At 34.4% G+C, this 22,795-nt stretch overlaps 1 protein-coding gene and 1 long non-coding RNA gene across 11 annotated transcripts; one reads left to right on the top strand and one right to left on the bottom strand.

Moving 5' to 3' along the window:
• Positions 1-2,651: 2,651 nt before the first annotated feature.
• On the bottom strand, positions 2,652-4,785 carry LOC145167206 (uncharacterized). 2 transcript variants are annotated; one of them, XR_013740990.1, is made up of 3 exons: positions 4,221-4,785; positions 3,486-3,970; positions 2,652-3,046 (listed from the first exon to the last, which is right to left on the bottom strand). It is a non-coding gene; the product is annotated as an uncharacterized LOC145167206 (long non-coding RNA). The 2 variants fall into 2 exon arrangements; XR_013740989.1 differs by having other exon boundaries at positions 3,845-3,970.
• A 7,853-nt stretch (positions 4,786-12,638) lies between these two features.
• LOC145167204 (uncharacterized) lies at positions 12,639-21,661 on the top strand. Of its 9 annotated transcripts, XM_079086322.1 has the most exons (12): positions 12,639-12,901; positions 13,115-13,246; positions 13,545-13,566; positions 13,650-13,871; positions 14,498-15,576; positions 15,671-15,720; positions 15,828-15,955; positions 16,085-16,207; positions 17,225-17,765; positions 17,859-19,019; positions 19,113-19,579; positions 19,651-20,821. In XM_079086322.1, the coding sequence occupies exons 9-11, from the start codon at positions 17,733-17,735 to the stop codon at positions 19,413-19,415; spliced, it is 1,497 nt and encodes a 498-aa protein (XP_078942448.1). In that variant the 5' UTR covers positions 12,639-12,901; positions 13,115-13,246; positions 13,545-13,566; positions 13,650-13,871; positions 14,498-15,576; positions 15,671-15,720; positions 15,828-15,955; positions 16,085-16,207; positions 17,225-17,732; the 3' UTR covers positions 19,416-19,579; positions 19,651-20,821. The 9 variants fall into 9 exon arrangements, with proteins under 9 accessions (XP_078942448.1, XP_078942450.1, XP_078942445.1 ...); XM_079086321.1 differs by lacking the exon at positions 13,115-13,246 and having other exon boundaries at positions 12,640-12,901; XM_079086320.1 differs by lacking the exon at positions 13,650-13,871 and having other exon boundaries at positions 12,640-12,901; positions 13,545-13,588.
• The last annotated feature ends 1,134 nt before the right edge of the window (positions 21,662-22,795 follow it).

The following is a 22,795-nucleotide window of genomic DNA, read 5'->3' as shown; positions in this document are numbered from 1 at the left end:
AGGGTTATTTATACATGCGTAGGGTTAGGGAGTTGAATTTGTGATATTTTTTTATGGTATTGTTTTTTGAGTAAATTACACGAATAGTCCCTATGGTTTAGGGTAATTTGCACGTTTAGTCCTTAACTTATATTTTTAACTCGGAAGGTCCCTGCTATTTGTTTTTGTTACGCGCTTGGTCCCTGTCTTACCTAAAAAGACTATTTTGCCATTGATTTTTTAATTTATTTAAATAAACACACATCCAACCCCACCCCCCTCACATTACCTTACCTACCTCACCATTTTTCCCTATTTAAATAATAGTCTTTTTAGGTAAGGCAGAGACCAAACGCGTAACAAAAACAAATAGTATGGACCAAGCGTGTAACAAAACCAAAAAGTAGGGACCTTCCGAGTTAAAAAAATAAGTTAGGGTCCAAACGTGCAAATTACCCCAAACTATAGGGACCATTCATGTAATTTACTCTTGTTTTTTAGTAGGTTACTATTTTGGCTTGGTTTGGTTTGCTATAAAGATGTAGTTTGTGTAGTGATGATCTATAAATATTTTCTTAAAAACGACACTTATTACTTCACAAATAAAGGAGTTGTTTTTAATGTTCTTAAAATAAAATTGTGAACTTTTAAATATAGACTATTTTTGGAAGGTCGAGTTGTCGAGATGCTAGATTTTCTAAATGATTTGAATAACATATACAATACGTAAACACACATTAACAACTCCAAAATCATACAAAAAAATGTTCATGTATAATGGAAATGTATCTTATCCTAATTCCCAAAGGTTATTCTCAACTTTTTACATGTTAGTGGAATCTTAATGCTAAAATGGATTTTCTAATGTGTCCTAAGGACACATATAATAAGCATTAATTAAAATATTAATTATAAGTAATATTATCATAATTAAATGTGATAAGTATTAATTATAAATAATATTATTTATAATTAATATATTTTACATTTAATTATTGTAATATTGTACATAATTAATGTTTATCACAGTTAATTATAGTAATATTTTTAAAATTAATGTTTCTTATATGCGTCTTAAGGCATATATTAAAAAAATCTCATGTTTAAAATCTCGATTTAAGTGGTTATTTATTTGGAAACTATCAAGAAGTAGGAATTACCACTTTAACTCTTCTTAGGGGATTATATCCACAAACTTGGTTTATGGCTGATTGCTCATTATCACTAGGGGTGAGCGCGGTGCGGTTCGGTGCGGTTATTGACCAAAACCTCACCACTAACTGCAAATGCGGTTAATCCATTTTCAAAACCGCTTGGTGCGGTTATTTTTGCGGTGCGGTTAGACGGTTATTTTTACGGTGCGGTTTTGTTTTTTTGTGTTTCGATTATTAACCGCATGGATTTGGTGCGGTTATTTTGTGTGGTTTTTAACCGCACTTTAGAGTTCAAACAACTTTAAAGGTTTAAACATATTACTTGTAATAATAAAAAATCATAAGATATAAGACAATTAACTTAAATTACAAACAATTAATATCTTAAAAACGTTAAATCACTAGTAATTAACAATAAATATCTTAAAATTGTCAAATTTCAACATTTTTCAAAGTTAAACATAAGAAAAAACCAACACTTTTGTCTTCTAGAATTTTATCTTTCTTTCATCCATGAAACTTGTCTTATTTTTAATATTTAATATATTAGTAATTAATAAAAAAAAATTATATAATATATGCGGTGCGGTGCGGTTTTTTTGCGGTTTTTGAAAACTAATAACCGCACCGCACCGCAAATTTGCGGTTTTTGAAAAACAGAAAACCTGACCATTTGTTTTTATTGCGGTTGCGGTTAATCGGTTGAGGTTTTTGCAGTTTTTGCGGTTAATTTTAGTTGCGGTGCGGTTTTTGCTCACCCCTAATTATCATATAGTTGTATTTCATTTTCTTGTTGTCGTTGGACGTGTGTATAGAACTAATTTAGTTAATTTAGGGATTATACAAATTATAAAATGATGGAAGAGTGATTAGGACGTGGTCGTTATGATATGTTTAATAATAAAAATATTAATTTTCAAAATAACAAAAAATAGGTATATAAAGAGCCGCTAGGAGATATAAAAAGGGGTTGGGTGGGGTTGGAGGATTTATAGGACGTAATGTTTTAATAATAATAAAAACTAGTAGCATATCCGTCCGGTGGACAGGTTGATAAATGTATAAACAATATATTGATTTATCTTATTTTTATTTTTATAGCATATTACTTTCATTCCTTTCTATATTAGTTATGTACGACGTTGTTGTTTTGGTTTACGATCGTAACTATGTTTATGTTTGGTTTCAAAAAATTAGTACACTAATATTTTTAGTTTGAAAATATAACTACGATAAATAAATTTATGATCGCCTCCCTTTCATAATGAACTCTTAACAATCTACCTTTTAGTTTTAATAAGCATTAACAAAACATAAAGTTATTTATATGTATTTTTATAATAAATAAATAACATCAATTTATTTTGTTTTAAACAAAAAACATTCTTGTACTTTTAATATAAAAACAACAAAATATTTTTATGTTAGCACAAAATAAAAATCATTATTATTTATATATTTCGGTAACTTTTGATGATATCAAATTTTTTTGGTTGACATATGTTAACTGAAACAATGTTAAAATGAAAACAATAAATCATTAAATTAAATGATCTATAAATACATAAAGAATCTATAAAACTCACTTGCTGACCACCCTTGTTTCGTGTATGATATACCACTAAACTTTTCCAATTTTCCAATACTTTGTTTTTTAAAATCCACATCTTATTGGCTGAAAACATGCACGTGCTAGAATTCACATACGCTTTACCATCCTATCTTGAAAAAATATACCAGCAAAAAGTAGAATTTTTAGAGATTTTTAAAATACATTCAATTCTCCTTTCTTTTTCACTGTATCCATCATATAATCTTTAAACAATATTCCAAAAATGCCCTTCGTTTATCTTTGCAACTGCACAGAAGAACAATGCTTTTGATAATAATCCCACTGTTTTGTTGTTTTAGTTCTGAAAGGTAAAAAAATCAGATTAAACAATAAAAATTATATATAAAAGATACATTGTGATTACATACGTACACTGTCATTTCATAAAGATAAAATGTCACATCTCAGTGAAAACTGCCATTTCAAGGTCAAAACAAATTTCGATAAATAAAAATACCTAGGCTGGCATTTTCTGTAGAATCATACTTATAAGGCATCCAACCTCCAATATTTTGAAGATAATTCTTTGAAAACTCACTTTTTAAAACTCATTTTCTGTAGATATTATTTTGTTTATACTTTGTCAATTGATTTGGCTCTATGAACCGGTTCATAGATCCAAATCATAATGTCCACAGCCAATACATAACTCCATGGTATTATCTGGATGCTTTTATTTCAAACTATCGATTAGGTGAAAGTGTTAGAGAAGAAATTAACGATATTTGAAAACAACAAACCAATTAAAACCAAGATGGAGAACTTAGGTAAAATCATTGTTAGCAGAAGCATAAATGAAAACCCATACCCTGAAATAGGATCTTGAAAAGAAAACCCATAAATTCGACATTTACATGTAAAGATTATTATAAAACATATAGATTCAAGGTCAGGAGGTGGGAAGAAGAGATGGTGAACCTGTTAAATCGATGGTAAAAAAACCTTCAGCCTATTTTTGATAACATTAAGGATATTTCTGATGAGGTTCTTGTTGGCAAGAGAAACGAAAGCATAGGAGAAAGTTGATGATTAAGATGTGAATCTCTCGTTTAGTAGAGAAAGAAAAACATAAAGTTCATATTTTTGAAAATGAACTCACCTTGAATGTATCTCTGCTATACCAGTCGCTCCCTCCCCATCTAGTGACACCACCGTCCATGTAATTAGCAAATTCATGTAAGCAATTTCTTCAGGGTGCTCTCCGGAACAGGGTTTGTAGTTGACGCTGTAAACAAAACACATTCATACAATCAATTTTCGAAAGCAACATATTAACAAATAACGATTTTAAAAATTCATAATTTATACTAAATTACTAATATGTCAGCAAGAGTAGAAATTAGGAAGTTGTTCATAAAAATTGAAACATGAACACCATAAAGAAAAATCGAAACATAATATAATTATTTTGAAACCTGCAACAATAATTCAAATCAAATTAGGAGAGAGGACGAAGGGAAAGAAAAAATATGTACCGGGATCGAGAAGATGTTTCTTATACTCCTAAACCACACACACAATCAGAAAAATAGGGGGAAATCGCATCCTTATATAGACAGGATTTGTAGGACGTGGTTACTGCAGTTACCGAATAAGAAGGCTCCGTGATGAAAACCTGAAAACCGATTTCTCCAATACCGTTGACTCTGAGGAAATGGGGAGAAGAAGGAGGAATCGTGGTTTGTGTTCCACTATTGAACTCCATACCACCACCACTGAAACGACGTCATCTCATCCAATTGAGTGAGAACGTCCTTGTACTAATCCAGGAAAAAGCGTTTTCAGCGGGTTTGTGTTCCATCATTGATCAGACGCTACAAAGTTTTGAAGCAATTGATTGATGGAATGATCGATTACATTGAAATCGACCTCTTATATAGTGACGACAGTTATTGATTGAGAACCTAGGGAGAAGAAGGAGGAGAGATGCAAGTGATTTGTGGGATGTAGAACGTGAGAGGTGGGCAGTCGTCGGCTGAGGAAGGAAGAAACTTCTTCTGATTAACCTCGGCTGAGATCGAAAGAAGGGGAGTTTAAACGGCTGTGTTTGACGGTTTTAGACTCACCGTTATCAATAATATTAATAATAAGGTGTGTAAAATAAATAAAAATGTAAAATATGTAGCAAGGATAAAAATGTCTTTTTAGGTCTGTTAGACAATCAAATCGTAACAAAAAAAATACCACATGAGTGATCCGAGTTTAAAAAAAAAAGAATAAGGGACCAAGCATATAAATTACCTTAAATCAAAGGGAACATTCGTCTAATTTACTTTAGCATTTTATTTTAAATTTGATATCAATACTATAATTTTTTTTTGGCATCGGACGAATTGGTGTTATTGAATTAGAACACTTTTAAATTTTGAGTATAGTCACGTTTTGGCCAAAAGTCTTCCACACAAAGACTTTGAAGTCAACAAAGTAAACCCCAAATAACACTTAAACACAAAAAAGAGGGCCATGATTGATGCACTAAGCTTCTTTCTAGATGAATTTTTTATGCAACTTCTCTATAGGGGCCATGATTGGCAACTCCCGAGGAGTAGGAGTTACCGTTTTAACCTTTTTTGGGTTACGTCTACAAAGTCTGCAAACTATGGCTTGAGGCTCCGTTTGATGGTGAGCTGACTGGGTCCGGTCAGTAATTTAGGCTGACTCGGCCCGGGTCAACTTGTTTGCTAAAGTCTGATTCGGTCGGCAATAACTGACCTAGCTCCTTACTCGGTCCATGATTGAAAGAGAGCTGACCGAGTCCATTGTGCGTCTTTCTCATTTATGCCCTTTGCGTTGCTTCGTTCGTCCTATGTCAAGCCTTCGACGCAGGTTCCCTTCAATCAACCACATAGTTTCTCTCATAGTCACCAAGATCGACAAACTGCATACGTAACCTGGAACGTGAAATGTGTCGATCCCAATTTTGTATCTGATTCAATTGGGATCGAGAATTGATCGACTCTGGAACACAAATCGGTGATATTGGGATCGTAAACGGGTACGATTGGAACTCAAACAGGTCGCCGACTTATTTTATTGAAATCCAGATTTCTTCTCTGTGATGTGATCACGATAATTTGACAAATCGATAACTTACATATGTGTCGATCTGTGACATCCCCAATTTTACGGCCAGAAAAGACCGATTTGTTTATTCTTTGTTTTAAAATCAGAGTAATCGTTTAAAGAAAACGGTTGCGGAATTTGTTCCCAAAAAAAATATGATAAGAATTTATCCAAGCATTTCTTTAAAGAAATGTATTTTCATTAAATAACAAAATCTCGGGATGTCATCATCCGATACATACCAAAAGCATAAACAGTATAAAATAGACCTTACAACAGTTATTTATAACTACTGACCTATAATCCAAAATCTCTCGTCAAGTCCACCAACTTATACTCTTGTGTTATTACCTGTAATGCAAAGAAAACTGAGTGGGTCAGGCTTGGGAGCCTAGTGAGCATATAGGGTTTTCACCCCACAATAAATAAATTTATTATGCTTAAACATCAAACAATCAACCCAATTACCCAAACCCCATTATCTTATTCATTTCTTAAGGATTTACCCTAAGAATCAACTATCACTCATTCCTAAGGATTCATCCTAAGGAATAGGCACGAAGTCCATCGTTGCTAGGTTTATACTACAAGCACTACCAACGTCGATCCCCACATACTGATCATATACAGTGATCTTACTAGATCTAGCCTAAAGGATCGATATGAATAACCAACTAACGAAACTGCTTCGGAAATTCCCTAGCAGCAAACGAGGATCGAAGAAGACATCAAATGAATGGAATAAGTTTAACCACGAACCTTTGTTCGTAAAAGAAAGAACCACAAGACAATTAAGTCAGGGGTAATTATCAATGCCTAGGCTGTGCTCTGAATATCGTGAGGTATATAACCCCCAGATGCACCCTATCTGGCAATGGAAACGCTGACTCATGCCTAGGTTGTGGTCTGAACCCTCAGACTCACCCTATCCGGCAATGGAAACGCTGACTAATTCCTAGGCTGTGGTCTGAACCCCCAGACTCACCCTATCCGGCATCGAAAATGGAAACACTGACTAATGCCTAGGTTGTGGTCTGAATATCGTGAGATATATAACCCCCAGACTCACCCCTATCCGGCATCGAAAATGGAAACACGGACTAATGCCTAGGCTGTGGTCTGAATATCGTGAGATATATAACCCCCAGACTCACCCCTATCCGGCATCGAAAATGGAAACACTGACTCATGAAGCTCGTCCGATCACTTCATAAAAGAAACAAAGACTCCAAAGCTCTTCAAAATAAAAGTATAGGGAAAATACTAATAAAGTACTCTCGTACGCTCCCGTACCCCGACACGTAATAGTGTCAAAAAGAAGAACTAACGGATGAACACATAGTTCAAAAACACTTAATGAACATATAGTTCGAGAACACCTTATGAACATATAGTTCAAACATACCTACCGATTACAAGTGTGCTAACGTTCCACTGGACTATCTAAAATAGTCTGTGGCCGTTGTCTATACTCTGCTAGATGACTAGATCATCTTAAACATCGATACCTCTCATCACCTTTATTTCATCACACATCATCTAATTCATTTACCCATGTTTTACCCAACATATTTGTAGATAAAAATACATATACAGTTTAAAACTTGTATAAAACATCTATTCAACAGTCACATTAATTAAACAATTAATATAATTACACATAACACGTATTTTAAAGAAAATACTTCATATATATGTGTAAGGTGAAAGTGACTATACACTCACTTGATAACACGATGATCAGACAGCACCTCGTCTCTTAAAATAATCTTTTCCGATAAAACCGGGACGTTTTCTCCAAAATCGGGCTTTACGCGGGTAGAGTCTCGGCTCGGAAACTTTGCTTCTCGGGATCTTCGGGGCTTCGGGACTTGCTTCGGGGCTCGGGAATGATACCGGGGCTTCGAGGTATCTCTTGCACGAAAATCGATGCAAAATGGGAGAGAGAGAAGAGAAAATGAGCAAAGGAATCGGCTGCCCTCACATTCTATTTATAGGGTGCTGAAACTCGATTTACGCTGGGCGTAATTTCGGAGTACGCTGGGCGTACTCTTCGGATAAGCTTTGGTATGCGTGCCACGATCTTCAAAAATTCATAACTTTCGCATACGAGCTCCGTTTTTGACGTTCTTTATATCCACGCATAGTTGAGACTATGCTCTACAACTTTCATTTAGACTCCGTTGCCTAATTTTGACTTTATTGTTATTATATTATTTTTAGTAGGCCGGGACAGGAAAAACTCCGTTATAAAATCATAACTTCTTCATCCGACGTCCGTTTTCGTCTGTCTTTTTACCGTTGGACTACTAACGATGAGATCTTCAATTCTCGTTTAGATTGTTTCGGCTAAATATCGCTCGATCTCATATTCGAACTTCGGGTTGTACACTGCTAAGCCGAAATTTCGAAAAATCATAACTTCCTCATACGAAGTCAGATTTAGACGTTCTTTTTATGCACGCTCTCGGTTTAACGTATTCTACGACTTTTGTGTAGATCGCTAAATCCAAATATCGCTCTATCGTAAATTCACTATTTACGTCGCGTTGTGTCGTGTCGGTTCTGTCGCGAAACTTCGACAGGTCATAACTTCTCCGTTATAACTCGGATTTCGGCATTCTTTATATTTTCGGAAACCTTGTGACATATACCTCAACTTGGTTAAGATTATTCATTCTAAATAAACTTTCATCAAAAAGTCATTTTTGATGCTTATCGTCTCTAAATTGACTAGCCCGGATCTACGAGAGTTACACGATCGTTGTCCACTGTTTTGAGTTAATAGATTCAGTTTGTGAAATTCTCGATTTGTTTCTGGGATTTTTTTTGTTGCTGTTTGTTGTGCTTGTTTGTTGTGCTTGTTGCTGTAGATTGTTGATGAGTTAAGATATTTTTGTTGGTGTTTGTGAAATTCTGATGGTTAGATCAAGTTTCTTAGATCTTATGCCAGCTCTCTTTAATGTAAATTTTCAACTTGTTGAAATCAATTGACTTGAATTTAATTTTGACTGTATGTGAAATTCCTTTTGATTTTGGGTTTGTGATTCTATAATACACCCATGGTTTGATCAAATTTCCTTTATGCTGATGGTTCGATAAAGCTTCTTTTATGGTTTGATGTGGTTTATTTTTAGGATTTGCAGCTACAACGGTCTATATGGCGGTCTATATAGTTAACTGAATGTTAAATTACCTTTTATTTTGGGTTTATGATTCTATAATACGAGTGAGTTTTTAGTAGATGATTGTATTAGCTTGAAGTTAGATCAGAGGGATTAAAATGGTGTTTATTTATATGATTAGTAATGGCTTCGAGCCGGATTTTGTAATACAAAAAGGTACGAGATTTATACAGGAGAAGAATAAGTTCAAGATCATTTTCTATATGGTTAACTGTATGTTAAAAACCTCAAGAATGTGTGAAGTATACACGTGTTAAGAAATATACAAGTGTCCATTATAAAAATATTGTTTGGGAGGTAATATAGTCAATTTATATAGTCAGTCATATACAAAATCAAACAACAAATTTCAGTCGGAAATTAACTCAGTCAGAAATTCTAACACAGTCAGCTTCTAACCTAGTCTGATAGACAATCAAATCGTTACAAAAAAATACCACATGAATGATCGGAGTTTTAAAAAAAAAAGAATAAGGGACCAAGCATGTAAATTACCTTAAATCAAAGGGAACATTCGTGTAATTTACTGCATTTTATTTGAAATTTGATATCAATATTGCTATAATTTTTTTTTTTTGGCATTGGATGAATTGGTGTTATTGAATTAGAACACTTTTAAATTTTGAGTATAGTCACGTAAATGCATTTGGCCAAAAGTCTTCCATACAAAGACTTTGAAGTCAACAAAGTAAACCCCAAATAACACTCAAACACAAAAAAGAGCGTCGTGATTGATGCACTAAGCTTCTTTCTAGAGGAATTTTTTATGCAACTTCTCTATAGGGGCCATGATTGGCAACTCCCAAGGAGTAGGAGTTACTGTTTTAACCTTTTTTGGGTTACGTCTGCAAAGTCTGCAAACTATGGTTTGACTGATATAACTCACCATTATATAGTTGTTTGTATTTCTTTTTATTATTGTTTTTTTGAAATAGTACTTTTATTATTGTTGGGTATACATAGAATGAATTTAGGGACAGACACATTATAAAATGATATGCACTTATTCTTTTGGGAGGGTGAATAGGACGTGGACACAAGGGTGTTTATTATATAATTAATAATTCGTTTTATTTTTTTGTTAGGTTTTGCTATTACTTTTTTTGGTAGCTCAACATGTAATCTCTACCCACTTATGCATTTACAGCACAACGGATAAATGGATAAAAATCACACATATTGTAACCGTTTTATCTTATAAATTGAAATTATAACTGACAATGGGGCGGGTTTGGACCGAATCGACCTTGATCCAAACCCTTTTAGCAAATTCTAAAACCCCATCCAAACCCGCAGGGTTTTGAATAATCAAACTCATACCCTTATCCATCGAATCAAAAGATATCCAAACCCTTCCCGTAACCCGTAGGTTTTTTGAATAATCAAACACATTTTACTTAAATCATAAAACCACATTTGTTAAATAAAACAAATCTTGATTTAGAAAACACATTATGTACTCGAAGAGTTTCGATTGGAATTAAAATCATTATTGTAGTTATTTTCGATTGGTTTTTGACCCTCGATTGCATTGATAGAGAATAGCAATTACAAACTTTCTTCTGGTTGATAAATGAATTTAGGGTCCGTTTGATTTCCTTTCTAATTGGGTCCAAAGGGTGGACTGGGACCAAAAAACTCAATTGGAATGTTTGACACATCTTCTAAAAGGTTGGACTCGGTCCAAAACTTAGACTCGGTCCAAAGAAATGTATTGATTCGGTCCCTTATTCTAGAGTGAAGGACCGGGACAAATCGGCTCCAAAATAACCAATTCCCGTTATGCCCTAAACAATCGTCTACACAAAAGCACAGATCGGAAGAAGAAAGTGATTTCTAGCCGTCGTATTCCTCCACAGCCTCCGTCCTCTTCCTCTGTCGGTTTCCTCCGATCACGCAACCTCCGACCATCCTTCCTCCAACTCAGGTGCGACCTGCTCTTTCTCCTGCGTTTTTATTGATTGATTACCTTAATTGTTTCCTAGATAAGATGTTCTTCAACAACGTTTTTGAATTAATCATGTTTATGTTCTTACTAAATTCCAGAACTTTTTTTTTCTGTTTAATGAAGATTATGATGCTTCTTGCACCATTATGATTTTTGTTTCTATAAGAGGATCTCACTTTGTAATATCAATTACACATATTAAAATAACCTTTTGTTTTCATTTTTTATTAGCATCGCCATATTGAAGGTTCTATTTCTATGCACCAGAAGGCACATGTGGAGACTACTAGATGTGTGAAAAGGAAATTATGACTTAACATATGCCAAATCAATTTTTAGAGTGCCACAAAAAGCATTCCTTTCATCTTTCATACAATAAAAAAGGATTAACCAACGGAAAGAATCCACCAAAGAGAAAATCCACTAAAGGGGAAAGAAGCTTATCTAGAGGCATGAAGATCAATGGCTCACATTATGAATCTGTTTATGGGTCTCATGATGAATTAAAAACAAATTATGCATCCACTGTGACAAATGGTTAGGAATATGATATTGATGTACAAGATGTATTTATAGAATGCATTCAGGTATCATTTTAGATTTTAGGTGGTTTTGTATGTTTTTGTTTATATTTATGTGTTATTTTACTATAAAATTAGTTGCACTTTTGTCATAGAAAAATTTATATGCATTTTCTTATGGTTTGAAACAAATATAAGGGCATTATTTTCTTATCCATCGAGGGGTAATATGGTCATTTTTCATCTTTTTGAATGTTTTTATAAAAAATGTAATGTTATAAAATAAATGGTAAATCATAAATGAATTTTTATAAAAAAAATGTTGTGTGAGGGTAATATAGTCATTTTGTACAGTCAGTCAGATGCAAAATCAAACAACAAGTTTCAATCAGAAGTTAATTCAGTCAGAACTTCTAACCCAGTCAGCTTCAAACTCAGTCAGCTCTAACCCAGTTAGGAACTATCAAACGACCCCACTGATTTATAAATGAAATTGATGATTACATGATGAAATATAAATGAAATGACATCATGATTCTTGGGAGAATACTGGAAGGCTGGAAATTGAGTCTTCGAGTCCTATGTAAAAACAGTTAACTCTTTGGCCTTTTCTCTTTAAACTTTCGATTGAAATTTATAGTAAAATTTAGATAGTATAAAATATAAATGTATAATTCTAAAATTTATATGGGCCGGGTTATAAATGGAGCGGATCGGTGATGATCCATACCCGACCCTTTTAATCAAAGGGTTAGCGGGTACGGGTCGTTAACGGGTAAACGGATCAAAAACTATGCTCCAAACTCGTATAATTGTTAAGGGTTTGGATTGGATCAGGGTCAAAACTCGCACCATTGCCAGGTCTAATTGAAATCAATGAATATTCATTGTTTATATTAGGTGATGATAATAAAAATTTCAAATATATATAAAACTAAATTCTTGATTGAAAAGATTGTGTATGTTGATTGAAGTTTTTTCATAAAAAAATTTGCATTTATTTGTTTTAATTATTTCATATTCTTATACGAGCGCTACTAAGAATATATAAACATAACGAACTAATCAATGTCAATAAAAACTTTTAAAACTTGGTCACAAAATCATTTAACTTGGAGATTACACTAAACGAAAATACCTATGAAATTGGTTATGCGCCGAACTCGAACTCATATTCTAGAAAATAATCTTCATTCCTTTATTTTATTTTTTATCGAGCATGTTAGGTCATCGATTTTGACATTTGGTTTATTGAGTTACTAACATGTGTTATTACACTCACCGTCTACGGCCATTGTTCTCCACTTATCTTCCACCACCGTCTCTGATCCTTCCCTACCACCGGCCTTCTCCTCCAATCGGGTGACGAATCTGAGTGGTCAAAGGCGTAGATTCCATCTTCCATTGGAGAACATCTGGCGCCTTCGTTTCAGTTTCAGGTTAGAAAATTGATTCCCCTCCCCCCTCCCATTCCAGCATATACAAACAGATTGTACTCTATTTTTTTTGGCGATTTGGGTTTTGTGAGAAATGTGGACTGAGTTTTATTAGATAACAGATGGAATTTCGCTTTGGGCGAAACTGATCACGCCTCTATTTCTTCATATTAATTCTTAATTGAATACCCTAACTTTTTAAATCACCATTGCCAGAAAATGATGTCAGAAAAGCCCTTGATCACCACTCTTCACCACCATCACTGCAAACGAAATCTGGCCAACAAAAGCCAGGTGGCTGGAAGTCCACGCCTTATGTACTAGATAACAAGAAACAAAAACAATTAGGTTAAATATTCATTTATGCTTTTGACTTTTTAATAATCATATTTGATCTTATATTTACAAAAAAGAACGAACTAAATTTTGTAAGATTAAGCTATTTTCAAGGGTAAGACCAAATTTGAAAAATGAAATTCATATTTTGCTATTTACCACAAGCTGACCTAAAATTACTAGCTTCATCTAAGAAGTATGTAAATCAACTCCTTCATAACTTTGTTAATATTGACATGTACATTTGATCAGTTTTAATAAAATTTGTATGCTTTGTTTTAAGACTGATTATAGTGCTTTATCTTTTTAGGTTATGTCAACAATGCTAAACGGTAGTCGACAATCATTATAAGAGTAAGCTACTTAGGCACAAAGTTGGTTTACTTATCTAATTTTTATTCACTTTTAATTTCAGTTTGTGAGTGGTTGAAAAACCCTAGCCAGAAGACGATAAATAACGAGCCAAGTGATCCAAATAAATAGCCATCTTCAGTTTGACAATTTCTTTTATTGAGCATACAAATATAGATGATCAATAATTCCCTGGGATTTAGTCGGAATTAGAATTGAATTTTATTCCAATCTGTGTTTTGTTGCAAATGAGGTCGATATTGAATTCATAAAATCATATGGAAAGGTATTTCCATCATCTCATAATTATATTATCTTCTTTATCTTTTAACTTTTAATTGTTTGAAGAAACTAACTACGTTTATGTTACATGATGTGATGAATTGCACTTATATTTTTTTACCAACTTTATATCATTTAATTCTTTTGCATTCAATCTTTTGGCCAAGAAAACTTTACTTAAGTCCAAAATTGCATAAGTTGAAATTTGTTCAAAAAACACTTGCTCATGTGAATTGCAATTTGATTTTCTGAAAAGATAAACAACAATCGTTGTAATATTCACATTGATAAGAATTTAATTACTATTATTTTGTACTTTGATAAATCTATTTAATTTAATGACATCCAAAAACCAAAAGACACTACCATTAGCTGCGGATTTTTTGCTATTAGTTTTGATTTTTTTACCATAAAACAAATTTCATTGCTATTTGTTGCATTTCTTCATATTTAGGTGGTAAATGTGCTAAATAGCAATGTACTTTACATTTGGTGAACTTCCCATATTTGGGTGGTGAATGAACCAAATAGCAATGTAGTTAGGTTAAAATCAGACTATTTACAGGATGGTATTTTTTCTTATAAACCATCGTTTTGGTTAATATTCATTATTCATCACATTGTATGTAGGAGGAAAAGGAATTCGATGGTGGCATTACTATAAAAAAGAAGTAGGGAAGTCCATTCAAATCACCAGTCAACACATCCTTTGCAAGTCTCAATGGAAGACAATATAGCTTTCATGTTTGGATGTATCCAGATAAGAATTGGAAATTATAAATATATAATAAACGATAATTAGATCAAATACAACTTATGTCATAGCTTCCATCTAAGCTAATAAATTCAAGTTTCAATGTTTCCTTTACCAATTCTAATCCCGCAACGCGGGGTTTCTTCTCTAGTTTGAAAAAAAAAGAGTTCACCTTGGCTAAAAAGACACCCCATATTACCATATAGACACCCTAATTAAAATTTAAAATATTTTTATTGGTTGAAATTTTATTGTTTTCGAAAAAGCTGATTATAGAAAGTTGATTATAGGTTGACTTTTTATAAAAATGATACTACTTCCGTTCCAAAATTATAGTCTATATTTCATTTTCGGTTTGTCCTAAAATAATAATCAATTTCAAAAAATAAATAACATTTTTACCAAAATACTCCCTTATTATTACAGAACCAACTAAACATTTAATGAAACATTAAATGCAAAGTGATGATAAAATTGTCATTTTATTTGTTTTTTTTTTTTTTTTTTATCCGTGGACAATAATTTTAGGACGACGGAGGGAGTAATAGGCATTAATGCACACATTGACCGTTATGTTCCTTTGTGAACAATAAATATATGTGGTAAATGTGGATTAATGTCTTGGAGACGTGTTGTGTATTACTCAATCATTTTCCTCCAAATATCATTAATTGGGCACAGTAAATGCACCAAACCGGCGTGACTCATGGCTCTTCTGCTACGTGTTCTTCTCTGCCTCTTCGAGAACACCACCACCGCCTGTGCTTCTATCTCTACCTGTTTGCCTCTCGATTGAATCCTTCACCGTCTCTCTCCTTAGACTTCTTCTACTATTCTTCCAAATGATCCCGCTTCCGACGACGCCCTTTACTACGTGTTCTTCGTCGGGTTACTCTAACTCTACCTTGGTCACCGCCTCCGGATCCTTCCCCACTGCCTCTTTACTGTTGATCAGGTAAGAATATCTTGCAACTGTGTACTTTTTCACTTTCAGGCGTAAATTTTGGATGAAATTGGATTTTTAATCAGTTCTCAACTTTTGATTTTAGGGTTCAATTTTGTTTTTTGTTAGTTCTCAACTGTCATTCATCCTAACAAGGTTTCTTTCTTTTTCCTATTTCTTCAATCATAACTATTTTGGTAACATTAAACCAATTTCCCTGTAAATTTTTCGAAATTATTCCATATTTTTGGCGTGAATTTCAGGCCCTCTCTCACTCTCTTCAGCAGAACAAAGAGATGGATGATATTCGAGCCTTTGAATCTGAACAAACCGAGTTTCTAAATTAAATTATCAATGAAGATCAATCTTTCTTCATATACATCGTATCAAGGTATGTTGGCTTCCCTTTCTCTGCATTTACTTAGTTATTGACTTTGTTTGAAAGGTTTTAGTTTGTGAATTTGATTTTCTTTGTTTATTGTTCTAATTTGGCTTTTTGGTGTATAATGGGTGAATGTAGTTGTTGTTGACGGCTTGGTGGATCTTAATTCTTAAGGCTAATCATTTTGTGATGTACACCAATGAAAAAACCATGATTGGAAGTCGTTGAAGATTGAGAAAGAAATCAGATGTGTACAATAAGGTATTAATGATCCATTTTTAACAGTCTTTTCTGAAGGCCATTCTTTTGACAATCACATGGAAGAATCCTGAAGTACTTCATCATGGTATTAATTATGGTTACTTTTAGATTTCAAATTCGGTTTATTTTTATTATTTTGCCCAAGTCAGATACCAACAGTATAGGTGGAACTGGAGTAGCCAAGTATTTGAAACTAACTTGAAACCCTTTTTTTCTTAGGAGCCTGTAACTTGAGAAGTTTTCATATTAGGAAAGAAGCTTACTTACTTTGGAATCGCTTATTGAAAATGTGGTTTGTGTAGGTGATAAAGATATTATATTAGCAACCAGGGATATTTCGTTAGACTATCACATTTTATTATTGGTTAGATGCAGAAATAAAATGTACTTTTATTAATGTATTTATTTTAGCATCTTAATTATAATTTCAATTCTTTGTTTTACAAAGAAGGCTATAATCTTTTATTAAATGTTATATGAGTTAGGAACCTCTAATTTGATTCTTAAATGCATAAAGCAAAAAATTGTGAAAAATGGGCAGCCAAGCCCATAATACCAGATCATGTTTCTTTCACCTTAGTTTCAGCATCCCTGCTTCTGTTCAGATCAGCCCATGATGATACTTTTTAATAATTATTTTTAGGAAAATGACTTGAAAAGATAATGAGGTATCAAAATTGTAAAAAAAAAAAAAAAAGACCATTATTGTTATTTTAGTTTAAAAAAAAGGACCAGGTTACCTGCTAGGTAACCATCAGGTTTGTTAATGTGTTTGTGAGCCGGCTAAAAACAAATTTGAAAAAAAAAAATTGAAACTTTTGAGGGACTAACATTTTGTACTTCTTCATAACCAAGAAAGTGATCCATAATAATGAAAATTTCAAATTTCAGTTGGATACATTAGTAACCTGTCTTTCTTTTTTTAAATATTTAGAATTTAGATATTTAATCATCACATTATAACCCGAATTGAATCTTAATTTGTTGTTTTGGCTTTGTGAAATTTTGTATTTACAGAAATGACCGGTTGTTGGGAAGCATGCTTTTCATATGAAAACAACACTGATGGGATTCTGGGATGGGTGATTATATTTACTTTAGGACAAAGAGATAGAGCACAGAACAAAACTCATCATAGTTTCATTTGTTTTGGAATTTATTTTTCAAAAATTGTTTACATGACCATTAAAGGGGCTGTTTTACTATTTTTGTAATATCTACTCTTAAGTGCAATCCACTTTCGTATATAAGTGCATTATGTTGACCCATTGAAACAAAAAACAAAACCCTTCTTGACCCATGCAAAGCATGGGTCCTTCCCTAGTTCTAGATAAATAATTTAGCATTTAGTGTTGGGAAATTGTCATAAAAGCCCTTAAGTTTTCCAAAAAGTGACGGTTTTACCCTTGGATGAGTTTTGGGGGCATTAAAGCCGGATACTTTCATTAAACCTATCAAATATCTCATTTAACAAGTTGGACCCTTTGTAGCCGGTTACCATGTGCTGATTTGACACTTAATTGACATGTTGGCACAGACGTTACGCCGTTATCACAGGGTATGTGTAATTTCTTTGAAGATTGTGTTATTACAGTTCTTTGTTCTTCAAAGGTTAACGAATAACGACAATATGTGTTTGTGTTTTTTTCAGGTTATGATGGATTGGGATTCAGAACACGAAGGTAACACAGACCCATTTTTTGGTTTACGCGAGCCTTTCTCTGGTCTTAATGAGATGGATTTTGAGCTTCATGGCATCTACATGGATCATGAACCAGACGAAGAGTTCATTACTCCACTAGACAAGTGTAAGGATGCATTTCTTAATGTGTTACTAAGTGATGAAAATATTAGAAACTCTAGTTTGACTAATGATGTAAGAGCACAAGTGTATCATCGTGGTGACTTGCAAAGTGATGAAGATGAAGAAGAGCAAGAACAGGTGATAAACAAGTACAGATTACATGATCCAAAAACAAGATGGGACAAAATGGAACCAAAACTTGGTGACATTTTTGAGAATGTTACACAACTGAAGTTTTGTATCCAAAACTACGCAGTCCACAATGGGTATCAACTTTACTTTGAGAAGTGTGACAGTACAAGAATAGTTGTAAGATGTGGGAAAAGAAATGAGGATAATTGTTGCCCTTTTAGACTATATGCCTCATGGATGTTCAATGAAAGATCTATTCAAATCAAGACTTTAGAAGCTACTCATGTTTGTGGTAGGAAGTTCAAACTTGGCTGTATGGTTACTCCTGAATGGATAGGTAGACACTACATAACTGAAATTGCAAATAAACCTAAGGTGAAGCTTAAAGAGATGATTACTGACATCAGACAAAGGTTTAGGTGTGCCGTGTCTATAGGCCAATGTCGTAGGGCAAAGAAATGGGCCAAGGAGCTAATTGAAGGTAAATTGATTGAACATTATGCCAGAATATGGGATTATGCACAAGAGTTGTTAAGATCCAATCCAGGTTCTACATGTAAGGTGTGTGTTACTGTCAATCCAGATGGGATAAACTATTTTCATAGGTTTTATATTGGTTTCAAAGCTATATGTGAAGGCTGGAAAAGAGGGTGTAGAAGAGTTATTGGTTTGGATGGGTGCTTTCTGAAGGGAGCAGTAAAGGGTGAGTTGTTGACAGCCATAGGTAGAGATGCCAATAATCAGGTCTACCCAATTGCTTGGGCTGTTGTCGATGTTGAGAATAAGGCTAACTGGACATGGTTCCTTGAGCTTCTAAGGGATGATTTAGATCTTGATAGTGGAAGAGGTTTGGTAGTGATATCAGATCAACACAAGGTAAAATTTAACATACTTGTCCTCTACTTAATTGCATAATTATCTTATTACATATTTGTCCTCTATTAAACTAATTAAATGGTTGTCTGGTAGGGTCTGCTTGAATCTGTGAAAGATATACTGCCTCATGTTGAACACAGGAATTGTGCTAGGCACATTTATGCCAACTTTAGAAAGGCTTTCACAGGTGTGGAGTATAAGAAGTTGTTTTGGGCTGCCTCTATGAGTTGCACAGAAGGTGACTTCAAGAGGCATATGGAAAGCATCAAGAAATTGAGCCCTTCTGCATATGAATATTTGATGTCAAAGCAACCAGAAACATGGTGTAGAGCCTATTTTGGAACAGGCTATGCATGTGAAGCAGTTGAGAATGGGATCTCAGAGTGCTTCAACTAAATAATATTGGATGCTAGGAAAAAACCTTTGATCACTATGCTTGAAGAGATGCGGATTTATATCATGGACAGGTTTGCTTACATGAATGTGGAAAGTGAAAAGTGGAATTCAAATGTTTGTCCAAAAATTTTGAAAAAAATGAATAGATTTGGAAAAAATATGAGGTACTATTTTATGCTTTCTAAAACTTATCTTAATCATTAATTATTGTTACTAACTAGATACTTGATTGTAGGTTCTGGGGAATAATTCATAGTCAAGGGCATGTGTTTGAGGCCAGAAGAGGGTGTGACAGTTATAGGGTGGACTTAGATGATATGACATGTTCATGTAGGCTGTGGGATTTGGCTGGCATCCCTTGTGTGCATGCAAATGCAGCAATTAATTTTATCCATCAAACACCATATGCATACATCAATGCATACTTCTCTAAAGATAAATTTAGGCAATGTTACTCAACAAACATTGAACCTGTTAATGGCAGCAATCTTTGGGCCCAAACTGAATACATTAAGCCATTGCCTCCAATGTCTAGGAGGATGCCTGGTAGGCCTGCTACCAAAAGAAAGAGGCATGCCAGTGAGAAGGAGAGCGAGTTTTCAACAACAAAAGTGAAGGTTGCAAGAACTACCAGATGTGGTAATTGTTTGGAATATGGTCATAACAAGAGGGCATGTAAGAATGAGAGAAAACAATATGTGCCTCCCCCACCAAAGAAGACAGGAAGGCCAAGAAAACATCCCATCCCCCATGTGTCTACAAGCCCTGGTCAACCAAATGTCCCAAGTCAACCCCTAAGTCAACCTTCATGCTCTAACACAGTGAGGAGGAGTCCAAGAAAACATAACACATTGACGATGAGTCCTAGAAAACATCAGCAACAGGCAGGTTCTAAAAGATTTAGGAGAAATAGTATTGATGTACCAAGGAAGAAGTTGTGCACAGGGAGAGGTGGTGGGAGGATTGGTTCTGCAACTATAGGTACTTAAGAGAGTGTGGTTCAACAAGTTCCAGTTGTTGATGAGGGTGAAAATGTGATGGGTGATAATGTGGGTCAAAGTGTGGTTCAACAAGTTCCAGTTGTGCAGGAAGTTCCAGTAATTCATATTCAAGATGGTCATATGATGCAAGAAGGAGAAAGTAGTCAAGCAAGTGTGATGGAAGGTAGTGACACTTTTGGGCAAGTAGGGTCCAGTATTGGTAGGAAGCTTAAATCAATAAATGATGAAATTGAACAAGGTATTGATGCAATTTTAGAAGGGGTTAACTTCACAAACAAAACAAAGTCCAGTCACTAAATGGTGACAATGAGGTGGAAGATAATCAGTTTATTGAGTTTACTGAGGGCAAAGAGGATGATATTCTCCCAGAGAAGATACAATTAGGACCTGAAGAAATTGCTAGTATGCTAGAAGCTGGTTATAGCATGGCAGAAATAGAAGCTATGCCAGGGGTACAAGTGGAATTGGATGATTCCCCACCAGTTGAACTGGTAAGACCTATTATCTTTTATTAATTAACAATTTTTCTGGTGATTCTTGTGACCTAATTATATCTTTTTACACTAGGATGTAAATGATTTCATTGATGGTCATCATTCTGATGATGATGTTGGTCTGGATGGTGGAGCTGAAGGTGCTGGAGATGAAGCTGCTGGTGATGGTGGTCTGGATGATGATGTTGGTCTGGATGCTGGACCTGATCATGGTGTTGGATATGAAGCTGCTGGTGATGGTGATGAAGAAGGTCCTGGTGGCGGAGATGTTGATGATGGTGATGGGCCTGAAGGTGATGGTGATGAAGAAGGTCATGGTGGTGGAGATGTTGATGATGGTGAGGAAAACCAGGGTGATGATGAAGGACATCAGGTTGTCCCAATCGTTAGGAAGAGAACAAGGAAAACTTCTGAGAGGATTACCAAGATAAAGCTAAGGAAGGGTGTCTATGACAAAGATGGTGGTGGTTCTTCTTCTGTAAAGCCAATCAACTTGGAGTAGTTTGTTAGCAAGAAGGGGGATGGGGGTGTAGGGGGAATGGTATAGGTTGCCGCTTTTGTAAACTTTGTTTTTTGGCATTTTGATTGTAGCATGCATCCAATTGTTAATTTTCTTACCATTTAGGTTGCCTTTTTTATGCATTGTTTAGGCATTTTGGTACAAATGGATGGCTGCTACATATTGGTAGTATGTAATTAAACTATATGTAATGGATACCCCCCCTTCTATATTATGTTCAATCTTTTAGAATTGTGACCATTCACTAATTATTTCTGCAATATACCATTTTATGCAATGTTATTCAAACTTGCAAATACACACCAATTGTTACCATTCAAACTTGCAAATACACACCAATTGTTCAGTCTTTTAGAATTGTTACCATTCACCAAAACACTTGTTACCATTCACCAAATCTTACCATTCAACAACTTGTACTACAAATTTATACCAATTACCATTTTAATTCAATCTAAAACAAAACAAACCAAATGTTACCATTCACCAGTTGTTACCATTCAGAAATTTATACCAATTACCAATTGTTAATTCAATATACTTACAAAACAAACCAACTTGTACTCTAGTTAACATCCATACATTAGAAATTAACATCCATACATTGCAAACCAACTTGAATTCCAGTTAACATCCATACATTAGAAATTAACATCCATTAACATCCATACATTAGAAATTAACATCCATACATTGCAATTAGCATCCACACATTACAAATTACAATCCTAACATTACATATACCTAACAAACTATCAAATACCATCAAAAGCTCAAAAGCTACATATTTCAAGATCACAATACTGCTCCCTTCAGAAAAGCCACCCTTTACTACTTCCTTCAGAAAACACCCTTTATTGCCATTAAATCTTGCATAACACTAGAACAAGGATGAACAATATAGCCCCTAACAAAACAGCAACCATCTGCATTAATGCCATCATTTGTCGCTGCTCTGTAATGCGATTTGACTCTGGCATCATGTCTTGCTTTTGAATTCCTTCATCGTCAACCCATCTGAAAAACCCACAACCTCCTTCTCCCTACATAATTAGGTCAATGCATAATACCCTTACTGCAATCCTGCTAAAGAAAAGGGAAAATGATTTTTACCTTATAATTAGGGCACCCCCAAAATTTCTTGCCTGGATTTTCTGGTGTGCGTGAAACAAACACAGGGCATAAATCTTCACACCAACACTTAACTTCGATCTTCTTCTTGAATCGTGAATGTGAATTCGAGCTTGATTTTGCAGAAGATGTTGGCATTTTGCGTGGGAGAATATTTTGCGTGGGATATTGCGGTGCGAGAGGATGCAAGAAACAGGGGGGTGGGGAAGGGTTATGTGGGGAGAGGGTTGGGGC

Source organism: Lactuca virosa, chromosome 3 (genome assembly GCF_052849685.1).
Source record: "Lactuca virosa cultivar CGN04683 chromosome 3, Lactuca_virosa_CGN04683_v6, whole genome shotgun sequence".
Taxonomy (NCBI): Eukaryota; Viridiplantae; Streptophyta; class Magnoliopsida; order Asterales; family Asteraceae; genus Lactuca; species Lactuca virosa.
The sequence above is the reverse complement of the archived record's forward strand: the minus strand, read 5'-3'. Positions and strand labels throughout refer to the sequence as shown.